The 25547-nt window shown below is 37.3% G+C and overlaps 1 protein-coding gene across 1 annotated transcript in view; it reads left to right on the top strand.

The window, feature by feature from the left end:
- The window catches only part of MARCHF5 (membrane associated ring-CH-type finger 5), a 52979-nt gene that overhangs the window by 5300 nt on the left and 22132 nt on the right, over positions 1-25547 (top strand). The window contains exon 2 of the mRNA XM_059169464.1: positions 14347-14549. Coding sequence (XP_059025447.1) covers positions 14347-14549 — 203 coding nt within the window. The remainder of the gene's footprint in view (positions 1-14346; positions 14550-25547) is intronic.

Raw genomic sequence — 25547 nt, 5'->3', positions numbered from 1 at the left:
GTGATACTCAAGAGAACATATATATATATACTGTGATACTCAAGGAATATATAATATTCATTGGATTGACATATTTTTTCATCTATTCCCCTGGTTATGATACTTAGGTCCTTATTTTCTCTTTATCAGCTCTCCTTATAATTTGACTCTGATTCCATTTTATTGTCCTTAGCTCTACTAAAAGTATACTAAAGGTCACTAATAATTTATTTTTCCTTTAAGATTTTATTTTAGAGTGAGGCTGGGTGGGTGGGGGGCAGAGGGAGAGGGAGACTATTAAGCAGGCTCCTCCCTGAGCATGGAGCCCAGTGTGGGGCTTGATCTCACGTCCCTGAGATCATGACTTGAGTGGAAATCAAGAGTTGGAAGCTTAATCAACTGAGCCACCCAGGTGCCCTGTAAAGGTCACCAGTAAAGCTAATGCCTTTTTTGCTTGGTCCTCATATCCGTGACATATTTCATGAAGATGAAGCTGATGATTGCCACCCCCTATGTTCTTGAAAATATATTACACCATACTATTTCTCGATCTTTGGCTTTTCTCCCTCTCATATATTACCTTACCTTTACTCCCTTCAATCATGTAAGTATGGGTTAAGGCTCAGCACTTAACATTTCTCTGAGTGTACCCACTTTCTATTTCACTTTATTTTTTTTATTTTTTTTTTTTAAGATTTTTATTTGTCAGAGAGAGAGAGAGAGCAAGCAAGCACAGGCAGACAGAGTGGCAGGCAGAGGGAGAAGCAGGCTCCCTGCCGAGCAAGGAGCCCCATGTGGGACTCAATCCCAGGACGCTAGGATCATGACCTGAGCCTAAGGCAGCTGCTTAAGCAACTGAGCCACCCACGTGTCCCTCTGTTTCACTTTCACCTCTATTTGAATAACTCCCAGATGTGTGTCTTTATTCCTGACCACATTCCCATTTTTCACTGTCTCTTTCCTAGCTGGCTAATAGACATTTCCATTTTGTATATACATGGTATTATTAACACCCTAACATATCTAAAACTAAACTGATATTTCCCTGGTTTTTACTTTTCTTTTGGATTTTGATTAGACCATCCTTGAAGTCCACCAACCATGAAATTTTTTTTTTCTTTTTCCCTCCAAATTCACTCATCGAATATTACAGATTCTTTTTTTCTCTGGTTGTACTTTTTCTCTTCCAGTTTGACTTATAGTACCAGAATTGGCCAAGGCATGATTTTAATCATCCCGTTATTCACTATTATGTTTATAATCATCCCATTTCCATTGCCAGTCTGTACATCACCTATAGGATAAAATATAAACTTTCAAGACTTTAATTAAGGGATTTATATCTATTAACGTAATTCATCCTCAACCTACCTTAATCATACTCCTCTGCATTCCACTACATTGCCCTCTGGATATATCCTGTGCTTTCTTTTTTTTTTTTTTTTTTTTTTTTTTTTTAAGATTTTATTTATTTATTTGACAGAGAGAGATCACAGTAGACAGAGAGGCAGGCAGAGAGAGAGAGAGAGGGAAGCAGGCTCCCTGCTGAGCAGAGAGCCCGATGCGGGCGGGACTCGATCCCAAGACCCTGAGATCATGACCTGAGCTGAAGGCAGCGGCTTAACCCACTGAGCCACCCAGGCGCCCTCCTGTGCTTTCTTTTTAAAGATTTTATTTATTTAGAGAGATCATGTGTGCATGCGTGTAGAGGAAGAGGGAGAGAAGGGACCCTCAAGCTGACTCCCTGCCGAGCACAGAGCACCATCTGGACCTTGATCCCAGAACCCTTAGATCATGTCCTGAGCTGAAACCAAGAATTAGATTGCTTAACTGACTGAGCCACTCAGACACCCTGATATCCTATGCTTTCTTTTCCTTATTTTTGTTTTAGGTGACTTCCTCCCTTTTAACACCTGCCTAATTCTTTTTTTCTTTTTTTTTTTTTTTAAGATTTTATTTATTTATTTGACAGAGAGAGAGAGAGATCACAAGTAGGCAGAGAGGCAGGCAGAGAGAGAGGGGGAAGCAGGCTCACTGCTGAGCAGAGAGCTCAGTGTGGGGCTCGATCCCAGGACCCTGAGATCATGACCTGAGCCGAAGGCAGGGGCTTAACCCACTGAGCCACCTAGGTGCCCCAACATCTGGCTAATTCTTAACCAATCTTAAGAATTCAGCTCAGATGTCACCTTGAAGCATTACATAGCCCCTTTGGACAGAATGAGTTGCTCCCTTTCTATGTTTCCATAGAATCTTTATACATTTATCATAGTAAATCACACTGTATTATAATTTTATAAATGCACCTGTCCCATGTCTCAGAGTCTTTTGCACAAACTCATTACCACCACCACCATGCGCATTCACCTGGAAGTTCATTGAGAACAGAAACTGTTCCCTATTCCTTTTACCCACAAGAGCCTTGGAGTACATTGGAGACACTGTTGAATCTGTGCCTTTCTTTACATCCCTTATTACATATCAGTGCTTAGAATAATCTTGCAAAAACCAGACACAGAGTATGACTAGCACCAACTATCTTTTTAAAACTTTTACTTTAAGAATGAGAACATAAATATCGGTTGCCCAGGACAAACTGATTTGTTCACTGTCCTCTGAACACAAAATGTTCTTTTTAGCATCTTGCCTTTCAAAGTTAAACCCATTCTTGACCCACTTCAGGTTCTGCCTCATTTACAAAACTTTTCTGGACATTTTAGGCAGAAATATTTTCCCCCTCTTCTCCAGACTTATGTAGCGATCCTTTACATGCCCTACATACATACATGACTCCTAACTCTTACATGATGAAAGTTTATAGGTTGATGAAAGATGGTAATATTTTTATGGAATAGACTGGAAGGAATGTAAATCTCTGGTGAAAGCTCCTTATGACTGCTTAAAAGTACCTTAGCAAAAATGAAACAATTTCTTATACCAGTTCTAATGTCCTATGAAATAAATGGAAAATTTCTCGGAATTCACTATACATATGGCAGCATGGTATAGTGAAAATGCCAGTGTTTTGGAATTGAGGCCTAGGTTGCATCTGTGCCTCTCTATGAGAAATTGGGCAGATCACTTAACCTTTTGGGCTTTTGTTTACTTATTTAAAATGGAAATAATTATGCTTGCAGAATTATGAAGATCAGAGACAAAGTATATATGGCATGAATATATGCTTGATTGCTTTCATTGTGGTGTATATCCCTTCAGTTTTACCCTTTGGTAATGTGTCATGATTGTGGTTATATCTTTGTGAGGAATCTAGATACTTTTTTTTTTTTTTAAGATTTCATTTATTTATTTGACAGGGAGAGAAATCACAGGTAGGCAGAGAGGAAGGCAGAGAGAGAGAGAAGGAAGCAGGCTCCCTGCTGAGCAGAGAGCCCGATGCGGGACTCGATCCCAGGACCCTGAAATCATGACCTGCATGGAAAGCAGAGGCTTAACCCACTGAGCCACCGAGGCGCCCAGAATCTAGATACTTTTAACTTCCATTCCACTTGGGTGAAGAGACATATAAAGGGATGAACAGACATAGAAAGGGATTTTTAGTTTTCTTCTGGTATAGTTCCTGTTCCAGAATACATGAGATGTGACACTTTTTTAATCCTGAGACAAAGCAAGCAGCGTGCAGTTCTTTACATTGCTAAATGGGGCCTTTTTTACATTAACCAGAGAATGGATCTCTAAAGTATATCCTGAATTAAGGAGTGCTTGTTCTCTTTACTTAAAACAGTCCTGCAAATACATTGTTAAGGCGCCATATATAATACAACAGCAGTAATTTAGAGCTTGTTTCATTGTTCTCTCTCCTGCCTCCCGGATTTCTTCTACTCTGATGCACCCGTTTTCATCAAAGTGGTCTCTTAAGACAGGAGCCTACCATCTCCCCCACCTTTCTAATAATCCAAATAGACACCTGTATTTGAATCTGTAAAGATAGATTTTACTGCCAGTTGTTTTATTAGATAGCCATACATATCTTATTTGGTAAATTTATGTGCTACTGAGAGACTATTTTATTGATAATTAAAGTTTCTTCCCCTTTAAAAAAATACTTTAAAAAAATAATCAGTGGATGACTCACAAATGAGCCCTATAAAATGAGGTTACATTTATCATCCATCCTTTTCTAACTGGTTTATAATATCTATATAGTATTTATGTAATAGGTTTATCTTAAAACCTGCTCCAACCATGTTGGTCTTCTTATTGGCCATGACCCTATGCTCACTTCTGTCTCTAAGCTTGTTTATGCTGTTTTTCTTATTTAGAATACCCTTTTTATTCCCAGTTCACCTTGAATTCTCATTCTTTTTTCATGAAACATCTCAGCTCTTTCATCCTGTGTTTCTTACTGTCATCATCACATTTCTGTATTATGGTGTCTGACATATTTTCTTGGCACTTAGGGTATTCCTTGTGGCATCAGATAACAAATATACTTAGTTGATACTCAAGTTGATTTAAGAGGAGACATTAAGGCTATATATTTATGTTAAGGAATAAGTAATATTCTTTGGATTCATCTAGTTCTTTTTTCTTATGTTCATTTTATAGTAATAGTGGTTTGTTCCTTTAACTTCTGAGCCAGTTGTGATAATTCCCAGATTTCCATTTACTTTATAAAGTAATGTGCCCCATCTTGGCAGCTGGGAAGGTGTGGAAGTAAACAGTGTGTATATCAGCCAGCAGGAGGCATTTAGAGAAGCTAGTGAGGGGCACCTGGGTGGCTCAGTCAGTTAAGCATCTGCCTTTGGCTCAGGTCATGATCTTGGGGTCTTACTCACCAGGGAGTTTGCTTGTCTCTCTCCCTCTGGCCCTTCCCTCACAACACATGCTTGCTTTCTCCTCTCTCTCTCATAAATGGGTAAAACTTTAAAAAAAAGAAAAGCTAGTAGAAAGAAAAGACAGTGGAAGAAAATGAATTGAGAGGACTTAAAGGAGTATCTTAAGCAATGGTGGTGGCCTGTTGAAAAATTTGGGGGGATGATTAGGAATCCAGGACTTTTTCAACTGAATAAGAGGGTGCCAGGCAGGATTGCTATATGTGCAAAAAAAAAAAAAAAAATTTTTTTTTAAAGATTTTATTTATTTATTTGACAGACAGAGATCACAAGTAGGCAGAGAGGCAGGCAGGGAGAGAGAGGAGGAAGCAGGCTCCCTGCTGAGCAGAGAGCCTGATTCGGGGCTTGATCCACCTGAGCCAAAGGCAGAGGCTTTAACCCGCTGAGCCACCCAGGCACCCCTATATGTGCAAATTTAAGTAACAAAGTGTATCCATAAAATCTAGCTAGGCATAGATGTAAAGGTGACACCACCTTTCTCTTCTTTATCAGTGCCATTATTGCTATGTTCATTTGGTCAATTGGAAAGGTGCAGAGGGAGAGAGAGAAACTTCAGTAGGCTCCACACTCAGCACAGAGTGGGATCCCCCCAAACCCCCTCCCTCCCAGGGGCTTGCTGTCAAAACCTAGAGAACATGACCTGAGGTGAAATTAAGAGTCAGAAGCTTAACTGCTGCCAGGCAATTCTTAAGCAGTTTCATGATAACTTGTTTAATCCTTTACAGTAAGGGATCTTAACATTAAACCTTTTTTATGCAGAGAACTCTTTTGGCAGACTGTGGGTTCCTGTGGGTTCCTGCTCAGAATGTTTTGAAAGAATGAAACAAAATAATATAGTATCAGAAATGAAACCAGTTATGTTGAACTGTAGCAAATCGACATATTAAAAATCTGACGTAGTAATATGAGCTTTAACAGCTTAAAATACAAGCTCTGTTGGTTGGTCTGAGAACTAAATTTAAATTAGCAATGAGCTAAATGTTCTTTTGAGATATGCACATCTAGCTATAAAGTAATATGAAAATTTCTGGTCACTGTACTAATTTCTAGTTGCTGTACTGCTAGTATTACTCTGGTTTGCTTACATTTCATTGGAAGAAATTAAATTTTATTTAGAGGTTAGCAAAAACCATATGTAATTTCTTTCCCCATCCAAATTTGCCAAACTCTGTAAATTTTCATGGACCCCAGATTAAGAACCCCTGCTTTATAATACAAGAGATTCTGTCATTACACCTATAGTAAGTGATGAGCAGGAATTTGAACTCCAGCAGTCTGGCTCCAAAGTCCAGGTTCTTTACTCAGAACATCCTGAAATCACGTAGTCTTTCCCCCAAATTTAGCTAGCTCTTTCCGGGGGGGGGGGGGGCTGCTTACGCATTTTTATTTACTATTTAAATTAAAAACAAAATAATTTTAAAAGTTTACATTGAGTGTAAAATGGAATTTTATTTCTGTATTATGGTAAGTCGAGGAGATTTACAAAGGAAATAAAGAAGGAAAAAGGAAAGAAGGATGGCTAGAGCAGATTCTCCAACTTGAGGTATTGTGATCACTTATCAGCAGGTGGTCAAAAAATAAAATGTCAACAGTTCCTCAAAAAAATCAAAAATAGAAATACCAGATATAATCCATAGTGCCACTTCTGGTTGTATATACCTCAAAAAATTGAAAGCAGTATCTCAAAGAAATGTTTGTATACCCATGTTCATAGCAGCTAAATATGGAAGCAACCCAAGTATCTATTGACCAGTGAACAGATAAGCACAATGGAATATTATTCAGCTTTAAAAAGGAAGGATATTCTGCAATATGCTACAACTTGGATAAACCTTGAGGACAATATGTATGCTAAGTGAAATAAGCCAGTCACAAGACAAATACTGGATGATTCCATCTATATGAGGTACTTAGAATAGTCAAAACCATAAAGACACTCTAATGGTGGTCGAGGGGAAGAGAGTAGGGAGTTGTTTTACAGGTACAGAATTTCAGTTTTATAAGATGAAAAGAGCTAAAAGATGGATGGATATGATGATTGCACAACACTGTGAATGTATTTTTTCTTAAGATTTTATTTATTTTGGGCGCCTGGGTGGCTCAGTGGTTAAGCCGCTGCCTTCGGCTCAGGTCATGATCTCAGGGTCCTAGGATCGAGTCCCGCATCGGGCTCTCTGCTCGGCAGGGAGCCTGCTTCCTCCTCTCTCTCTCTCTGCCTGCCTCTCTGCCTACTTGTGATTTCTGTCTGTCAAATAAATAAATAAAATCTTTAAAAAAAAAAAAGATTTTATTTATTTGACAGAGAAAAGGAGAGAGAGCACAAGTAGGGGGAGTGGCAGAGGGAGAGGGAGAAACAGACTCCCTGTTGAGCAGGGAGCCCAATGAGGGACTTGATCCCAGGACCCTGAGATCATGACCTAAGCCGAAGGCAGATGTTTAGCCTACAGAGCCACCCACGCACCTAAACATATCTAATACCACTAAACTATACACTTAAAAATGGTTAAGATGTAAATTTTATATGTATTTTACCACACTAAAAAAGAAAAATAATTAAGCTTTTTTGGGGGGGAGAACAAAATTTTAAAATGTAATTTCAAGTCCTACTCCCAAAAGTTTCTGATTCTGTATGGTCTTCAGTAGGACCTGAGAATTTGCATTTCTAATAAGTTCTCAGATGACGTTTGTGCATCACATTGAGCAGATTGGAGGATGGAAGGGGGACCAGGGATCACTTAAAGAGAAACTTAGAGTTTGGTCAGAAATTATAACCTCTGGGGTGCCTGGGTGGCTCAGTGGATTAAAGCCTCTGCCTTCAGCTCAGGTCATGATCTCAGGGTCCTGGGATCGAGCCCCGCATCGGGCTCTCTGCTCTGCGGGGAGCCTGCTTCCTCTTCTCTCTCTGCCTGCCTCTCTGCCTACTTGTGATCTCTGTCTGTCAAATAAATAAGTAAAATCTTAAAAAAAAAAATTATAACCTCTTCTTGAGTATGGACTTTGAAACGTTTTTAGCTTTGTTCTTTGAAATGGGAAACAGCCAGTTATTCTCACTTATTAGGATATTAAGAATACATCCCATAAATTACAACATTAAAATTATAGTAACCTGACGGGACGCCTGGGTGGCTCAGTTGGTTAAGCAGCTGCCTTCGGCTCAGGTCATGATCCCAGCGTCCTGGGATCGAGTACCACATCAGGCTCCTTGCTCAGCAGGAGCCCTTCTCCCTCTGCTTCTGCCTGCCTTTCTGTCTGTCTGTGCTTGCTCTCTCCCCCTCTGTCTCTGAGGGGGAGAATAAAATCTAAAAAAAAAAAAAAAAATTATAAAATCTAAAAATTATTAATTATAAAATCTTAAAAAAAATTATAGTAACTTGAATTAAAGTGGAATTGTTATATTGACCCTAAAATGCAAATATTATGGCATCATCAGTAAAAATCTTTAATTTCAAAATGTTGGGGTTTATCTTTGTTGTTTGTTTTTATCTAAGAAAAGCTTGAAGACTCAAAGTACTTGCAGTGGGAATTAGGTTTATTTAAGACTTTTCTGTCCAAGTTCTAGTCAATAGGAAACAAAGCTGTTGACAAAAAAATACTGTGTGTACTTATAAAAGCTGTTCGGAGTTCACATCATATGATTGTTCTGGGGCTGTCTCTTATATCTAGTTTTTCACACTCGATCAAGTTTGGGTTGTACATGGTGGGGAATGTGCCCCAAACTGACTAAACTTGAAAAGAAAAAAAAAGAAACAAGTATAGGTTTATGTAAGTGAACAGTGCAGAAGTATATTTAGCTTTAAGCACAGCTTGATCCATGTCTCAAAACAATCAGTTTCTATCTTTCAGCTTCCTCTGGGTTCTTTAGGCTCCGCATGGTGGTTCTCCTGGCAGTAATAGCCTTACACTTTCGTTTAGCTTCACACTTTTTCCTTCAAGCTCATTAGAAAAAAGAAAGTCTGTTTACCAGCTTTCCCAGCAAAAATTCCAAGATTCATTCTGGTAAAACCAGCTTCATGGGCCAAATCTTCAATCACTGTAATTTGGGGGTGGGATATGCCCTTAAACCAATCTAAGGATTACTTTTCCTGGAGCTGGGGATGGGGGAGGACTAACTGCCTAAACCACATACAGGACTGATATTAGAGGGAAGGGTGGTTTTTCCATAAAAAGCATGGGATACTGTTTGTTCTTAGAAGAGAAGAGAAATCGTGGTGTTCATTAAACCCCAAGTTTCTTCTCTGTCCTCCATTATGAGATCTTGAGAAACTGTAAACCCATGATTTCCAGTCACCTCTTTCTCTCTAAAAGGAGGGAAGCGGGGAATTAGGGAATAAATAGCCCAAATAGATGGCACCAACAGGGGAGTAGGGTATGGGGAAGGAAAGAGGGAGAGCATAATTATAAGGCCTTCTCAGCTGATGTCCCTGGTCATTCTCTCAGAAGTTTTTAAAAAATGAGGGAAGAGAGGATTCATAAACATATATATTTTGTTCCCTCCCCTGTTTTCCAGCCCTGAAGACTAGTAACTCTGTCTTATAGGCTCTTTGCCTAAAAATATTTATTTGACCATTTTATATACTTTAAATTACAAATTAATTTGCCATGTGCTTGGCCCTTTTATCAAAGACTAACATTCTTTACATATTAGGTAGATTAAACTCATTTATCTAGTAAGGTTGTAACCAGTTAATAAATTCTTTAAAACTTAACATTTTCTGTACTGATACTTATATTAAAAAAAAAAATAGCAGTTATTTCTAACTTAAACACATCCAGTAAACGTCTCTTTCATACGTTTTTTATAAGATTTTTATTTATTTTATTATTTATTTTGAGAGAGCGAGAGAGACAGATTGAGAGAGAGCATGAGAGGGAAGGTCAGAGGGAGAAGCAGACTCCCCAGAGAGCTGGGAGCCCGATGCGGGACTCGATCCCAGGACTCTGGGATGGTGACCTGAGCCGAAGGCAGTTGTTCAACCAACTGAGCCACCCAGGCACCCCCCTTCATACATTTTGCTTTCACCAACCTCTACTTTTTTTTTTTCCACCTGCCATTTTTCTTTTTCTTTATTTTAAAGAATTTATTTCATTATTAGAGAGGACCTGTGAGCCAGTGGGAGGAAGGGCAGAGGGGAGGGAGAGGGATAAGCAGAGTTGATGCTGAGCATGGAGCCCTACACAGGGCTCTATCTTACAACCCTAAGATCTCAACCTGCGCCCAAACCAGGAGTGGGATGCTTAACCGAATGAGCCACCCAGGTACCCCTCACCTGCCAGTTTTCTATACCAGCTGTTCTCAGACTTTACCTCAGGATCACCTTCACAGAAATCAAGGCACTCCTCCTGAGTTTGTGATTCACTAGCTCTGGGGTTGAATTAGAGAATTGCAGGATACCAACTGATGCTGAAGCTGCTGGTCCAAGAAACATTGTTTCAAGAATCTCTGTCATCAGGGGCGCCTGGGTGGCTCAGTGGGTTAAAGCCTCTGCTTTTGGCTCAGGTCATGATCCCAGGGTCCTGGGATCCAGCCCCACATCGGGCTCTCTGCTCTGCGGGGAGCCTGCTTCCTCCTCTCTCTCTGCCTGCCTCTCTGCCTACTTGTGATCTCTATCTGTCAAATAAATAAATAAAATCTTAAAAAAAAAAAATCTCTGTAATCACCTGCCCCTGACTCTGCTCATTTCTATCACTCCTCTCGGAAGCCTTCTCTAGTCTATCCAAATTGATCCCTCAACTTCTTAAAATGGATATACCTATGGTAATTTCACTGGATCCTTAAATCTGTTATCTCCTAGATGTGGCCCTAATTAAGTTACAGGATTTTCCAAATAGATATAATGATCCATTTATTTTATTTGTGCAACAACATGGACCCAGTGAATAGTCAGTAAATGTTGCTGGCAACATGTGTACTATTAGAAAATTCTATTACATATTTATCATATCTAAACTGTAATTTTTAGATGAAGTAATTTGGTGTTGTCAGAAGTTTAATTTTTTTTTTAAAGATTTTATTTATTTATTTGACAGAGAGAAATCACAAGTAGATGGAGAGGCAGGCAGAGAGAGAGAGAGGGGGAAGCAGGCTCCCTGCTGAGCAGAGAGCCCGATGCGGGACTCGATCCCAGGACCCTGAGATCATGACCTGAGCCGAAGGCAGCGGCTTAACCCACTGAGCCACCCAGGCGCCCCAGAAGTTTAATATTTGATCTCAAATGACTGTCATCAGATTAACGTGTAATGATGAATAAAGAGAAAATGGATATGGTAAATTGGTGGATTTGAGAATATTGCTATCAATAAGGTTTCTTTTAATATTTCTTCTGTAAGATAATTTCAGTTAATCTGTAATGAGCGTTAGCTTCAAAACCCAAATTTGTAAACTGTATACTATCACTGTGAATCAAACAATGAAAGCAAGGTTATTTGTATTAGCCTTTTTTTTTTTTTAAGATTTTATTTATTTGACAGAAATACAGTGAGAGAGGGAACACAAGCCATGGGAGAGGGAGAAGAGAAGCAGGCTTCCTGCTTAGCAGGGAGACTGATGGGGGCCTCAATCCTAGGACCCTGGGATCATGACCTGAGCAGAAGGGAGACACTTACGAACTGAGCCACCCAGGTGCCTTGTATTAGCACTTCTTATTGGACTTAACTCCTAGTAAGTTTCCATAAAAGTCATATGGAAAATAAATAACCATTCAACTATCTTACCTGCCGTAGTTGTGAAATTAGAAGAAATACCTAAAATGCTTTAAATGTCAGTTGAGTACCTTCTAAAAAGTAAAACTATAAAAAGCGTTCGGGGTATACTGATGTTACCTTTGAAATGCATCAAAAAAGAAAATGGATTGATGAAAGAATATGTAGTAAAGTACATACAAAGCAAAATGACAAGAATTACAGAATTTTAGATATTGAGAATACGGGTAGTCACTGAACATGCTTTCAGCTTTTTTTTTGAAAGTTTGAAATTTTTCATAATAAAATTTTGCAAAAAATAACCTTAATACTGACTAGAATTTATGGGGAATATAGCTTTACAAGTATTTGCATTAGATTGAAATATGAAACTGCCATTTACATAGGTTAAAAACAGACAAATACAGGCAATTTCATTTGGTTCAACCTAGTTAAAGTTATTCTGAGTAGATATATTTTTACAGTTAATTTTTTTCCTGATGACTAAAATTATCTTTATTCAGTTTACCTTAATACTGACTAGTAATGCTAACCTAGACGTACTTAGCTACATATGCTCATTGTTGAAATGAAAAACTTAGAACCTAGAAAGTGTCTAGGTATTCTGCTTATATATTGTTACCAAAACTATATATCTCATATCCCAGAGGTATACAAATACATTTACAAAATTACCTCATTTGTGGGTCACATATATACTAAGACTTAAGTTAACTAAGTCTGTTTGCTCTCTACTTTGCCAATTCAAGTTTTGTGGATATCTTCATAGATTATTTAGTTATATACCAGTCATACCATGGATGGTGATGATGGTTGCACAACAATATGAATGCACTTCATGCTACTGAACTACTCTTAAAAATGGTTAAAGTAGTAAATTTTAAGATTTAAAAGATGAAGAGGAGGAGGGGACACTTGGATAACCATAGGATAGTATGAGAGCCCAGACAGCTTGGCTGAGGTGGGTCAGAGTGCTAAAGAAACCTACCTACCTACCTACTTACCTACCTGCCTACCTACTGGCTTTTACCTAAGTTATATGAAACCTGACTGAATTTGAAAGCTGAGTAATTCACAATTTTGGATGTTGTTACTATGAATTCAGTTAAGCTTTTTTCCCTGTTCTGATGGGAAAATCTTAGTTGGAACACACAATTAAAATTTATGTTGTTCGGGGCGCCTGGGTGGCTTTAAGCCTCTGGGTTAAGTGGGTTAAGCTGCTGCCTTCGGCTCAGGTCATGATCTCAGGGTCCTGGGATCGAGTCCTGCATCGGGCTCTCTGCTCAGCAGGGAACCTGTTCCCTCTCTCTCTGCCTGCCTCTCCGTCTACTTGTGATTTCTCTCTGTCAAATAAATAAATAAAATCTTTTTAAAAAAAAATTTATGTTGTTCTACGAGGACTGGAGACTTCGAGTATCTATAGTACCTGATTATATAGTCTTACCCATTGAGCATAGTTAAGCTGGTTGTTCTGACAGAAGCCACTTATCTAATTAAATGAAAAATACACAGTAGGTAGCAGGCTTTAATTAGCAGTTTCCAGTTGTACAAACTTTAATAGAGGGGAGAGTGAATGGTCTCACTGAGTTAAATTGGATTTGCCCTAGTGGAGATTAGTGTCATACCTTTTGTCACTTGGGAGAAAAAAATAAAGAATTGGAACCTAATCCCACAAGAACAATTTAGACTTCATGAGGCACTTTTTTTTTTTTTTTTCTTTTAGGGTTTCCTGGGTGGCTCAGGACTTGATTTCATCTTAGGTCGTGATCTCAGGGTTGTGGGATCAAGTCCCTTATCGGGATCTGTGCTCAGTAGGGAGTCTGCTGGAGATTCCCTTTCTCTGGGAGGGGGAAGGAGAATGAGTGTGTGTACAGGTGGGAGGGGAGTGGAAAGAGGAAGAGCGAAAGCATCTTAAGCAAACTTCCCACTGAGCACTGAGCCAAATCAAGAGTTAGATGGTTAACCAACTGAACCATCCAGGTGTCCCTATGAAGTACTCTTAAAAGCAAAATGGGAAATGTTTTAAAATTAACCATCTCAATAGAATTTTAATATAAGCAGTGAAGATTTTTAATATAAGAGTTGAGACTTCTAGATTTCAAATATAATACAATTCCACAGAAAAGGATAACCACTCACACCTGTAATGGAAACATTCAGGCCCAAATGTACCATAGCACTACACTAAAATAGTTGATCCTGATGTCTTCATTCCTTCCCTTTGTGCTCTTTTCAAAAACTTAATAATCTTTCTCTCTTCTCATAATTACTCTTTACCAGAAAGAGAAATGTTTTTTTTTTCCTCAGTTGAAAATGGAATGAGACCATAGTGAAATTATTTGTGTGGTTGAAAATGGAATGAGACCATAGTGAAATTATTTGTGTAATACTTGAGTTTTCCACATTGAAGAGGTTAAGAGGTTAATGCATTGAAATGGGGAAAATTCTGAATTTCACATATTCCTATGCTTACCATTCCTCAAAGAATGATTAGGTCTTATAAAACAAAAGCAGCTTGAGGGTTGTCATTTTGGGCTCTGATTCATAAGAGAGTGAAGAATTATTAGAAAGATGGAGGAAATTACATAAAAGCAAAATTCAGAAAACAATAGATTCTTCAGAAGAATACCAGAAAAAGCAGAAAAAGAAGAAACTGCTCTATTGGAAATGTATTGATTGTTTTGCCTCCTTGGTATTTAAATGTAAAGTAGAGTTTCTATAATATAAAATAGTAGGCTCATCCCATTAAGTTAGAGCTACAGTGGAAAGAAGACTGGGGTCTTAAAAGTAACATCATTATTTCTCTTTTAATTTACAGAAGTTGCTGGGTGTGTTTTGCCACTGATGAAGACGATAGAACAGCTGAATGGGTGAGACCATGCAGGTGCAGAGGATCTACAAAATGGGTTCACCAGGCTTGTCTGCAGCGCTGGGTAGATGAAAAACAAAGAGGAAACAGTACAGCCAGAGTGGCATGTCCTCAGTGCAATGCTGAATACTTAATAGTTTTTCCAAAGTTGGGTAAGCACCTTAAAAACAACAGATATATGTGATTTTACATAACTATGGTCTCAGATTTATTTTAAAGTGACCCATCTGTTTGCTTCTTTGTAAATTTCTCTTTTTCTGTTTTCTAATTGTTATTTTTTTAACAGTTTACATTATCTTTAATATATCCTCAAATCCACCCATTTGTGTGTTAAATGTTTTTATTTTGGTTGAGTGGCTAAGAAACTTGGACATCTGATTCAGTGGATAAAATCAAAAAACAAAGCTATAATAAAAAAGCTGACCAAAAGAGCCTTATTCTGTGGCAACCATTGATGTAGGAGAAAGAAAACAACAATGTGTTCTTCTGATATTTATTCTTAATTCTTCTATTAAGGAATAAAAGTAGGAAAGTTAAAGACTTAATAGTGTTAATCTCATCTTTGGAATCGAATTTATGTGGTTGTCCTTCATGAAAACTGCTTTCTTCTTTCAGCAAGTTGGCAGGCAAGGAATAACCAAAGATCTTTTAGAATGGGGCTAGCATTAAAAAAAAGTAGAGCACACTGTTTAAAGGAAGCTGTAACTAAGAATGATACTTAGTTACCGTGTTCTATTATAGCCATGTGATTATGAACTGGTGTCTGTTTGGTGTTTATGCCATACCAGTTGTTAAACATTTTTAATGCCACCCTTGACTATAATCAAGAGATCTTTGAAGGCACTTTGGTTTCTGGGAAGGTCAAAGAATGACTTTCATAGGGAAGAGAGTTCAAGGAGAAATTTGAAATAATTATTAGATGTATGTTTTATAGGTGCTATACTGAAATGAGCCCTCTTTAAAAAAAAAAAAAGCTACATAAATGCAGATAATGAAGTGCTTTTCTAATGTGAGACAGTTAATAATAAGGGCAAACGAAATTTCCTTTGTTGTCCATATTTCTCTAGCATAATTCATAAGGAATATGAAAGAAGAAATAATAGCTTCTTAGGAAAGTAGAGAAAGTACTATTTCTCAAATATTTAGAATTTGTGGACCACATGATGGGTCTTCATGTACACCACGGATTTTAGATAAAGACAAAGTAATCCAAAAGTTGACCCTTGAACAACATAGTGGTTAGGGACACTGATGACCCCCCCACCCGCCCACACAGTTAAAATTTCACCTATAGCGGGTTGCCTGGATGGCTCAGTTAATCATCTGACTCTTAATTTCCACTCAAGTCATCCTCTCAGGGTTGTGAAATTGAGCCCTTTGTCTGCTCCATGCTGAGCAGGGAGCCTTTTTGAGATTCTCTCCACCCTTTGCCCCTCCCCACTTGTGTGGGCTCACTGTCTCTTAAAAAATAAAAATATTAAAAATTCACCTATAGGTTTTGACCCCCCTAAAACTTATCTACTATTAGCCTTACCACTAATATAAATGTTGATTCATACATAGTTTATATATTATATTATGATCTACTGTATTCTTACAATAAGGTAAGCTAGAAAAATGAAAATGTTAAAATCATAAGAGAGGGGCCCCTGTGTGGCTGTGGCTCAGTCAATTAAGTGTCTGCCTTTGGCTCAAGTCATGATCTCAGGGTCCTGGGATTGAGCCCCACATCAGGCTCCCTATTCGGCAGGGATTCTGCTTCTTCCTCTCCCTCTCTCCCCTGCTCCTGCTCTTGCTCATGCTCTCTCTCCCTCTCAAGTATAATAAAATCTTTTTTAGAAATCATAAGAGAAAATACATTTACAGCTCTGTACTGATTTTTTTTTAAAGATTTTATTTATTCATTTATTTGTCAGAGAGAGAGCAAGCGAGTGCACAAGCAGGCAGAGTGGCAGGCAGAGGCTGAGAGAGAAGCAGGCTCCCTGCCAAGCAAGGAGCCTGATGAGGGACTCGATGCCAGGACCGTGGGATCATGACCTGAGCTGAAGGCAGTGGCTTAACCGACTGAGCCACCCAGGCATCCCAATAGTACGATACTGATTTTATTTTTTAAAAAATCCACATATAAGTAGAGCCACACAGATCAAACCATGTTGTCGAAGAGTCAACTATAATATTAAAGCAGTATTCTAAAATAATTTAAACATGAGGAAAAGCAATTACTGCTGCTTTCTTTCACCACACTGATACCTAGCTCATTAAAGTCAAAGGTTTCCTATTTAACTGCTTCTTTTCCTACCCTTTAATTCCACTGATAATTCAACTTTTCAGCTGTAGGTTTTTGAGAATAGCAACAAGTACAAGATGATTAGACATTTTATATGTTTAAATGGATGCATACAGAAATTACTGCAAGAATTCTCACTGAAAATTACATACATTGTTAGATGAGGCACTAGGTTGACAAATGAATTGCACTCAACAGTGAAGCTGAATATTTCATTTTGGAAGATGGCAGTGGGTAAATCTGTCCTTTTGGTTTTCAGTTCTAGGAAATAAATTTTTAGGTTTAGTGTGGTATTATGATTTTTAGATATACCTAATACTAAGACATTGGGGTTTTTGTTTTTGTTTTTAGCAAGGGAAGAAAATGGGTTGGTGTTGAAAAGGTCAGACTATTTGGTTAAGCCATTTATATCATGATTTGGTCTTTATATTTTATCTTTTTTTTTTTTTAAGATTTTATTCATTTTAGAGAATGTGCATGTGCTTGTGAGCAGGGAGGAGGGACAGAGGGAGGAGGGAGAGAATCTTAGGCAGACTCCACACCCATCATGGAGCCCGACACAGGGCTCTATCTTACAAACCTGAGATCATGACCTGAGCCGAAGATTCAGATGCTTAACCAACTGAGCCTCGTAGGCATCCCTTCCAGGCAGTTTTTAACACTGACTCAAGAACACAAAACTTATTGTCAAATGCCAGCTGTTGTCTGTAGATGAAACCATGTGTGAGTTAGCTTTCAGGTACTATACTCTTTCTTACAACACAAATGGCTAGTGCTCTTGGCCCTGATCCCAGTATACCTTTTCAAATCAATTTCAAAAGTAATTGTTGGTTAAAAGGAAATCCCTTCTCTAAAGCATGGTTTCACTGATGATCAGTTAAAAGTTGCATGTATTTCTTGATTTACATATTATGTAAATGCCAAGAGTTGATTCATACTCCTTAGACATAGGATGTACTGCGATGTCATTTGATGATAGACTTTTGCCAGCAGATTGTTCTCTTTTAGCATATTCATGATTAATTTTGCACTGGCCATTTATACCTGTTTTTTTAAAAATAAGTTGAAGCTTCTTTGACTCAGTTTTTAATCTTTGTTTTCAGACAAAATTCATAATTCAGGCTTTGATTGCAGGCTGGAGTGGTTGAAAATTTTGTGAATGCTTCAGTGGCTTGTCCCTGTTTTATAAAATTTCAGTCCCTGTTTAATAATGTGTTACAGTACAGTAGGAACAAGGAGGTGCAAACTAATCCTAATTCACTGGTCACAGCCCATTTCTAGATCACACTATTTTCACTCTGATACACCATTTATCATTTAAGACATTCTGAATTAAAAGTGTTCCTAGAACTTTCAGTCTTCAGTGAACATTTGAGGCATTGATTATCTTTCTTAAGTTTAGGATTTAACACATGATAGTATTAACAAAATATGTGTTTAACCAATGTAAACAACTCACATGATGTGAAGGTTTATTGGCTGAAACAGAGTCCCCTGTTAACTATTCTTGTAGAGTTATGTGTGACCCTGGAAACATAACAATTAACTTAAAAGGATTTTCTGGAAATTCATTATTTTACTTTTCAAATTTGGGAGATGTTTGTGATCAAAATTTTTATTACGTTTTCATCAAATTGTTTGTATAGAGCAGTTACTAGATTGCCAGGGACTACCTTTGGTCTCCAGACAACACATGAGAGACACTGGCTAAACAAAGGAATACAAGATAAGAGCATATCCAGAGAGGAAGAGGTGATGGTTAACATTCAGTGGGATGATCTCTGTGTAGCAAATATTTTAAGTTTTACATGGATTTAAACTCAGTCTGGTTTAGTAGCTGCCAAATATGAGTCTTTTCTAGTACTTAATAGGGTCAGAACGGAGGGGTGGTGTGTGTTAATTATTGATAGGGAATATATTGTGCTCAGTTAGGAAAAACTTAGTGGACTCTTCAGATTTTCATTCTTCTCACTTTGTCACCCATCTTAGTGTTTGTTTTCTTCTTTCTGCTAGTGAGTTAGGCCAGTTGCATGTATGCAACTAATTAAAAAACTCAGTGTCCTCTAAGGACCAGCAGCATTGGAATCATCTGAGAACTGTTAGGAATGAAAAACTTTAACCCCTCCTCCCATCCCCTGTTTAAATCAAAATCTGTATTTTTGTGAGATCATCAGATAAGTTATATACATGTTAAATTTAAGAAGCATTGCTTTAAAACATGAAGAGAATACCATCTGGAAAACATATGTCTTTTATTAAAAATAAAGCATTTTCATGAAGTTTAAGATCAGGTAGTAGCCTTGGTTAACCAAACGGAAGAATTCAAAGGAGAAAGTCTCAAGGACAGAGTTCTTGATTCCCAAGAGTAGCAGGGACTGATTCCCATTAGCTTTTTTTTCTTTAATTTCTTTTAGCTATATTTTGTAGTTTTCAATGTGTAGGTCTTTTGCTTTGTTAAATTTATTCCTAAGTATTTCACTATTTTTCTACCTTTTTTTTTTTTTTAAAGATTTTATTTATTTATTTGACAGAGAGAAATCACAAGTAGACGGAGAGGCAGGCAGAGAGAGAGAGGAAGGGAAGCAGGCTCCCTGCTGAGCAGAGAGCCCGACACGGGACTCGATCCCAGGATCCCGAGATCATGACCTGAGCCGAAGGCAGCGGCTTAACCCACTGAGCCACCCAGGTGCCCCTTTTTCTACTTTTTGTAAATGGATTTTTTTCATAATTTTATTTTTAGATTGCTTTATTGTGAGTATATACTACACAATTGATTTTTGTATTTTTTTTACTTTATTTTTATTTTTTTTTTATTTTTTTAATTTTAATTTTTTATTTTTTATAAACATATATTTTTATCCCCAGGGGTATTATCATGTCCTGAAACTATGCTGAACTCTTTTAATGGTTCTGATAGTTTTTAAGGATTTTCTATATACAGGATCATGTTATCTGTCAATGTAGTTTTACTTCCTCTTTCCTGGTCTTGACGCTTTTATTTCATTCTCTTGCCTAATTGCTCTGGCTGTAACCACCAGTCCATCAATGAAAGTAGTTAAGACAGACATCCTTGTCTTTTTTTTTTTTTTTTTTTTTTAAGATTTTATTTATTTATTTGACAGAGAGAGATCACAGTAGACAGAGAGGCAGGCAGAGAGAGAGAGAGAGAGAGAGAAGCAGGCTCCCTGCTGAGCAGAGAGCCCGATGCGATGCGGGACTTGATCCCAGGACCCTGAGATCATGACCTGAGCCGAAGGCAATGGCTTAACCCACTGAGCCACCCAGGTGCCCTCCTTGTCTTATTTTTAATCTTAGGAGAAAAACTGCCATTTGCTATTATGTTATCTCTGAGTTTTTGATATGGCTTTTATCAGGTTGAGAATGTTTCCTTTGTTACTCTTTTGTTGAGTGTTTTTACATACAAGAATAAATACTTTTTCTCAATCTATTGAGATGATCATGTGGTTTTTGTTCATTATTATGGTGTGTTACACTGATTTTCATATGTTAAACCAACTTTACATTCATGGGACACATTCCATTTAACCATGGTATTTAATACATTTTAGATGTTGCTGGATTTGGTTTGCTAGTACTTTGTTGAGGATTTTTCTGTCGGTAGTCATAATGGATATTGGCCAGTGGTTTTCTTGTGATTTCTTTCACTGGTTTTGGTAATAACTGGCCTCATAGATTGAGTTGGGAAGTGATCTGTCTTCTTTTTTTTTTTTGGAAAGAGTTTGTAAATGATTGGTTGTTAATTCTTTAAATGTTTGGTGGCATTGAAGCTGTATGGTCCTGGTATTATAGGAAATTTTTGGAGTAATTATTCAGTCTTTTTACTTGTTATAAAGGTCTGTTCAGATTTTCTGTTACTTCTTGAGTCAGTTTCAGTAGTTTGTGTCTTTTCACAAATTTGCTGATTTCATCTAGATTATCTAATTTGCTGGCCTATGATTGTAGTAGTCCCTTATAATCCTTTTTATTCCTATATGGTTAGTATTAATTTGCCCACTTTCATTCATAATTTCAGTAATTTGAATCTTTTTTTTTCTTTTTTCTTGGTCAGTCTAGCTAAAGGTTTGTCAGTTTTGATCTTTTTAAAGACCCAAATTTTGGCTTCATTGATTTTTTTTCTTCATTTTTCCATTTTATATTTCATTTATTTCCACACTAGTCTTTATTATTTCCTTCTTTCTGCTTGGTTTGGATTTAGTTTGCTTTTCTTTTCTAGTTTCCTAAGGTAGAAGGTTAGGTTATTGGTTTGAGTTTTTGTTTTTTTTAGTAGACTTTTAAAAAATATATTTTATTAATATATGACAGAGAGATAGCAAGAGAGGGAACACAGCATGGGATAGCTGAAGACAGAGAAGCAGTCTCAGGGAGCCTGATATGGGGCTCAATCCCAGGTCACTGGGATCATGACCTGAGCTGAAGGCAGACGCTTAACAACTGAGCCACCCAGGTGCCCAAGTTTTAGTTTTTAGAGCAGTTTTAGGTTCACAGCAAAATTGAGAGGAAGGTACAGAAATAGCCTGTATAGTCCCTGCTTAATCATATGCATAGCCTTCTCCATTATCAACATCCTTCACTAAAGTGATAGATTTGTCATAATTGATGAACTTATGTTGACACGTCATTATCATCCAAAGTCCGTAGTTTACATTAGGATTCAGTCATTGGTTGTATATTCTATGGATATAGACAAATGTATAATGACATAATCCACCATTATAGTATAACACATAGTATTTTTATTCCACTGAAAATCCTCTCGCTCCACATATTCATCCCTATGAATGACCTGTCAACCTAACCCTTCCTAACCCCGGTCAACCACTGATCTTTGTACTACCTAACCCCTGTCAACCACTTTGTACTATCTTTGTACTATCTCCATATTTTTGCCTTTTTCAGAATGCTATATAATTGTAATTATACAAAATGCAGTGTTTTCAGATTGGGGCTTTTTTCACTTAGTAATATATGTATGTATATAAAATATTTATAGAATTTCTCCATGTCTTTCATGCCTTGATAGTTCATTTCGTTTTAACACTGAGGAATCTTCCACTCTCTGGATATACACAGTTTATTTATCCATTCACCTTCTAAAGGACATCTTCTTTTCAAGTTTTTGTGTAGACATGGATTTTCATTTTTTTTTTTAGGTAAATACCAAGGAGCATAATTGCTAGATCATGTGGTAAGAGTATGTTTAGTTTTATAAGAAACTGCCAAACTGTCTTTCAAAGTGGCTGAAATTTTGCCTTCCCACAGCAATGAATTCCTCTTCTGCATCCTTGTCAGCATTTGGTGTGGTCAGTGTTTTGGATTTTAGCTATTCTAATAGAGGTTTTCGTGATATCTCATTGTTTCAATTGACAGTTCCCTAATGGCAAATGTAGAGCATCTTTTCATGTGTTTATTTGTAATTTGATGTCTTTGGTGAAGTGTCTGTTAGATCTTTTGATAATTTTAAAAATCAGATTGTTTTCTTACTGTTGAGTTTTAAGTGTTCTGTATATTGTGGATCAAATTCCTTTAACAGATTGTCTTTTGCAAATGTTTGTTCTCAGTCTGTAAGTTGTCTTTTCATTCTCTTGCTCATCTTTTTTAATGAAGTCACTTACTTCATTCTTCTAAACGCTGCTGGGATTTCTTTGACCTGTTAATTTAGAAGTGTGTTTAATTTTCACATACTTGTAGATTTGCCAGATGTCCTTCTGTTACTGATTCCTAATTTTATTCCATTGTGATCCAAGACCATACTTTGATTTCTATCTTTTTAAATGTATTAAGGCTTGTTTTGTGGCCTAACATGGTTTAGTCTGACAAATGTTCTACATACACTTGAGAAAAATGAGTATTCTGTAAATATCTAGTTGGTTTATAGTGTTTTCAAACCTTCTCTATTTCCTTGTTGATCTTTTACCTATCCTTCATTGAAAGTACAATATTGAAGTCTCCAAATATTGTTGAATTGTCTGTTTCTCCAGTTCTGTCCATTTTTGCTTCATTTATGGGCTTTATTGTTAGCTGCATATGTGTTCTTAATTGCTAATTAAGCAGTTCTTAATTGCTCTTAATTGCAATTAAGGTCATCCTTTTTGCCATTATAAAATGCCTTTTAAAAAAAACAAAACAATTTTATTTATTTATTTGAGAGAGAGAGCATGAGTGGGGAGCAGAGGGAGAGGGAGAAGCAGACTCTCTGCTGAGGCAGGGAGCCTGACGTGGGGCTCAATCCCAGCACTCCAAGATGTGACCTGAGCCGAAGACAGACAGTTAACTGACTGAACCACCCACGTGCTCCGAACTGTCCTTTATTTCTAAGAGTTTTTGTCTTAAAGTTGATTTTAACTGATATTAATGTAGCCACTTGTGCTCTTTTATGTCTTCATAGACTATTGGTGTATTCTTAGATTACTTTTTTTTTCTTTTTTTTGGAAGTAGGCTCAAACTCAACAGCCCTGAGATTAAAAGTCACATGTTCTACCAGCTGAGCTAGTCAGGTGCCCCCTTAGATTACTTTCAAGTTAAATTTTTCTATTACAATTTTGATTTTATTTCTTGTTATTCTCAAGTAAACATTAATTCAAACTTCTGTGTAAAGTTGAAGATAACCATCACCCTCAAAAACTGGTTATCAGGGGTGCCTAGCTGGCTCAGTCAGTAGAACATGTGACTCTTGATCTTGGGGTGGTAAGTTAGGGCCCCACCCTGGATATAGAGGTTACTTAAAAATAAAAAATCTTAAAAATAAAAAAAGTGGTTATCAAATGTTGAGTGTAAAACTTAGAAGAGAAAAATACTCACTAGGTTAAGAGGAGTGACTCCTGGGAGAAATCTTTCCTAGAGAATCTAGCAAATAAAATTTATTTTGTAATTTTATCTTTTTTTTTTGTAATGTTATCTTTTTTTTTTTTTTAAATAATACTAACAGTGATATCAATAGCTATTATTTATTAACAGGCTCCTCCTATTTGCCAGATACTATATGGGTCACTTTGCCTATGCTATTTTATTTAAACCTCTCAAAAGCTCTGCATGGTTAGATACTGTCCTTATTTTACAGATAAGAAAACAGATTCAGTAAATTTATTTAATGGAATCCCATGGGCTTCTAGCAAGTAAGTGAAGGAGCCAGGATTTTAAACTGCTGAATTTCTTGTTACTGTCACTCAGTGAGTCAGCTGCCTGGCCACATGTAGATAAGAAGTAGTTTCCAGGTACTGTAAGAATTAATAGGGATGTTGTGAATTTGAATTTTTTTGAGATACTGTTAGTAAATTATGTGTATGATTATAAATAAAAATTTTCAGTGATTTGATGCTATTAGAATTGAAGGAGAGACATGGCCAAGAAGCAAAATGATGGCTAGGGGCTTGCACCAACAAATGGTCTTTTCTCTATTTTGTTTGTGTCCATATTTGCCCTGCTGGACATGGCGAGGAATAGCAAATGTTCGAAAGAGAAGATGCCACAACTACATTATCTCTTAGTATTTTTTTTTGTCTCTCTTAAGTGTTTGAGTTTACTTTATGTATTTTTCCCTCTAGATAATACATTCACATGGCCCAATTTCAAAAGATATTGAATATATCAGGGTGTTCAATGAAAGTCTTTTTTACCATGTCCACGAGCTATAATGCCAAGTAAGTTTCTTACTTGGAGGCAACCATTGTTAGAGGTTTCATTGTTTTATTCCAGGATGTTTCTCTTTTTCTCCCCCCTGTTCTTTTTTCCCTCTTCTCTCTCCCAAACCCTGAAAAGCTATAAATATTAGGGGTAGAGTTAAAGGAATAAACAAGGGACAGGAAAATACCCAGCAATCAGCAACTGTATGAAATCATTTCCATTCCTAGGCCTGAAAATGCATGGGAAGGGATCTATTAACAGAACTTGACAAAAGCTTTATTAGCAGGAGAGAGGCTGTTTAACAGGGTCTGTGGTTTTAGAGAAAGAAATCCCAACTACCTATAGTGAGGGAACCCAGGTGGATGGAGGGGACACTTTTACCACCCTCTGATTATCTAGCCATCCCATTCATTGTTTGAACACATCAGAAGCTAGAGGGCAAGGTTGCCTGGAAGACACATGTTAGGCAAATTGTCACAAAGCAGGATAGAGAAAGACAAGCAGTAAACTTGGAGAAGCAAGCAAGATATTGAGCACAACTAGGTTATATGTCAAAATACTACAGACAAGTATACCATAGATCATGTTCTATATTTGCTTTTTTTTCCCCTCAGCAATATATAGTAGATACCATTTTATACTAGTGTAAAAAGAGCTTTTTTTCTTTATAGTTACATAATATTCCATTACACAGATGTATGTATCATTCTTTTTTATTTTTTTTTTAATTAAAGATTTTATTTATTCATTTGACAGAGATCACAAGTAGGCAGAGAGGCAGGCAGAGGGAGGAGGAAGTAGGCTCCCTGCTGAGCAGAGAGCCTAATGCGGGGCTCAATCCCAGGACTCCAGGATCATGACCTGAGCCGAAGGCAGAGGCTTTAACCCATTGAGCCACTCAGGTGCCCCTGTATCATTATTTCTGTAACCAGTCTTGTTAATGGTCATAAAGGCTGTTTCTAATCTTTCGCTACTACAAACAGTGCTGTCAAAAACAACTGTGTAAAATAATTTTATGCACATGCACAAATATATCTTTAAGATAAATGCCTGGAGTAGAATTCCTGGGTCAAAGAGTGTGTGCATTTATAACATTAATAGATATCATCAGATTGGCTATTGTAGAGATTATACCTATTTAATCTTCCCAGTAGTGTATTGGCGTGCCTGCTTTTCCATTGCTTTTGCCAGCATGCTGCATCAATATACAGAACTAATTCTA

This window comes from Mustela lutreola, chromosome 4 (genome assembly GCF_030435805.1).
Source record: "Mustela lutreola isolate mMusLut2 chromosome 4, mMusLut2.pri, whole genome shotgun sequence".
NCBI lineage: Eukaryota > Metazoa > Chordata > Mammalia > Carnivora > Mustelidae > Mustela > Mustela lutreola.
Note: the sequence above shows the minus strand (reverse complement) of the source record. Positions and strands in the feature narration are given on the sequence as shown.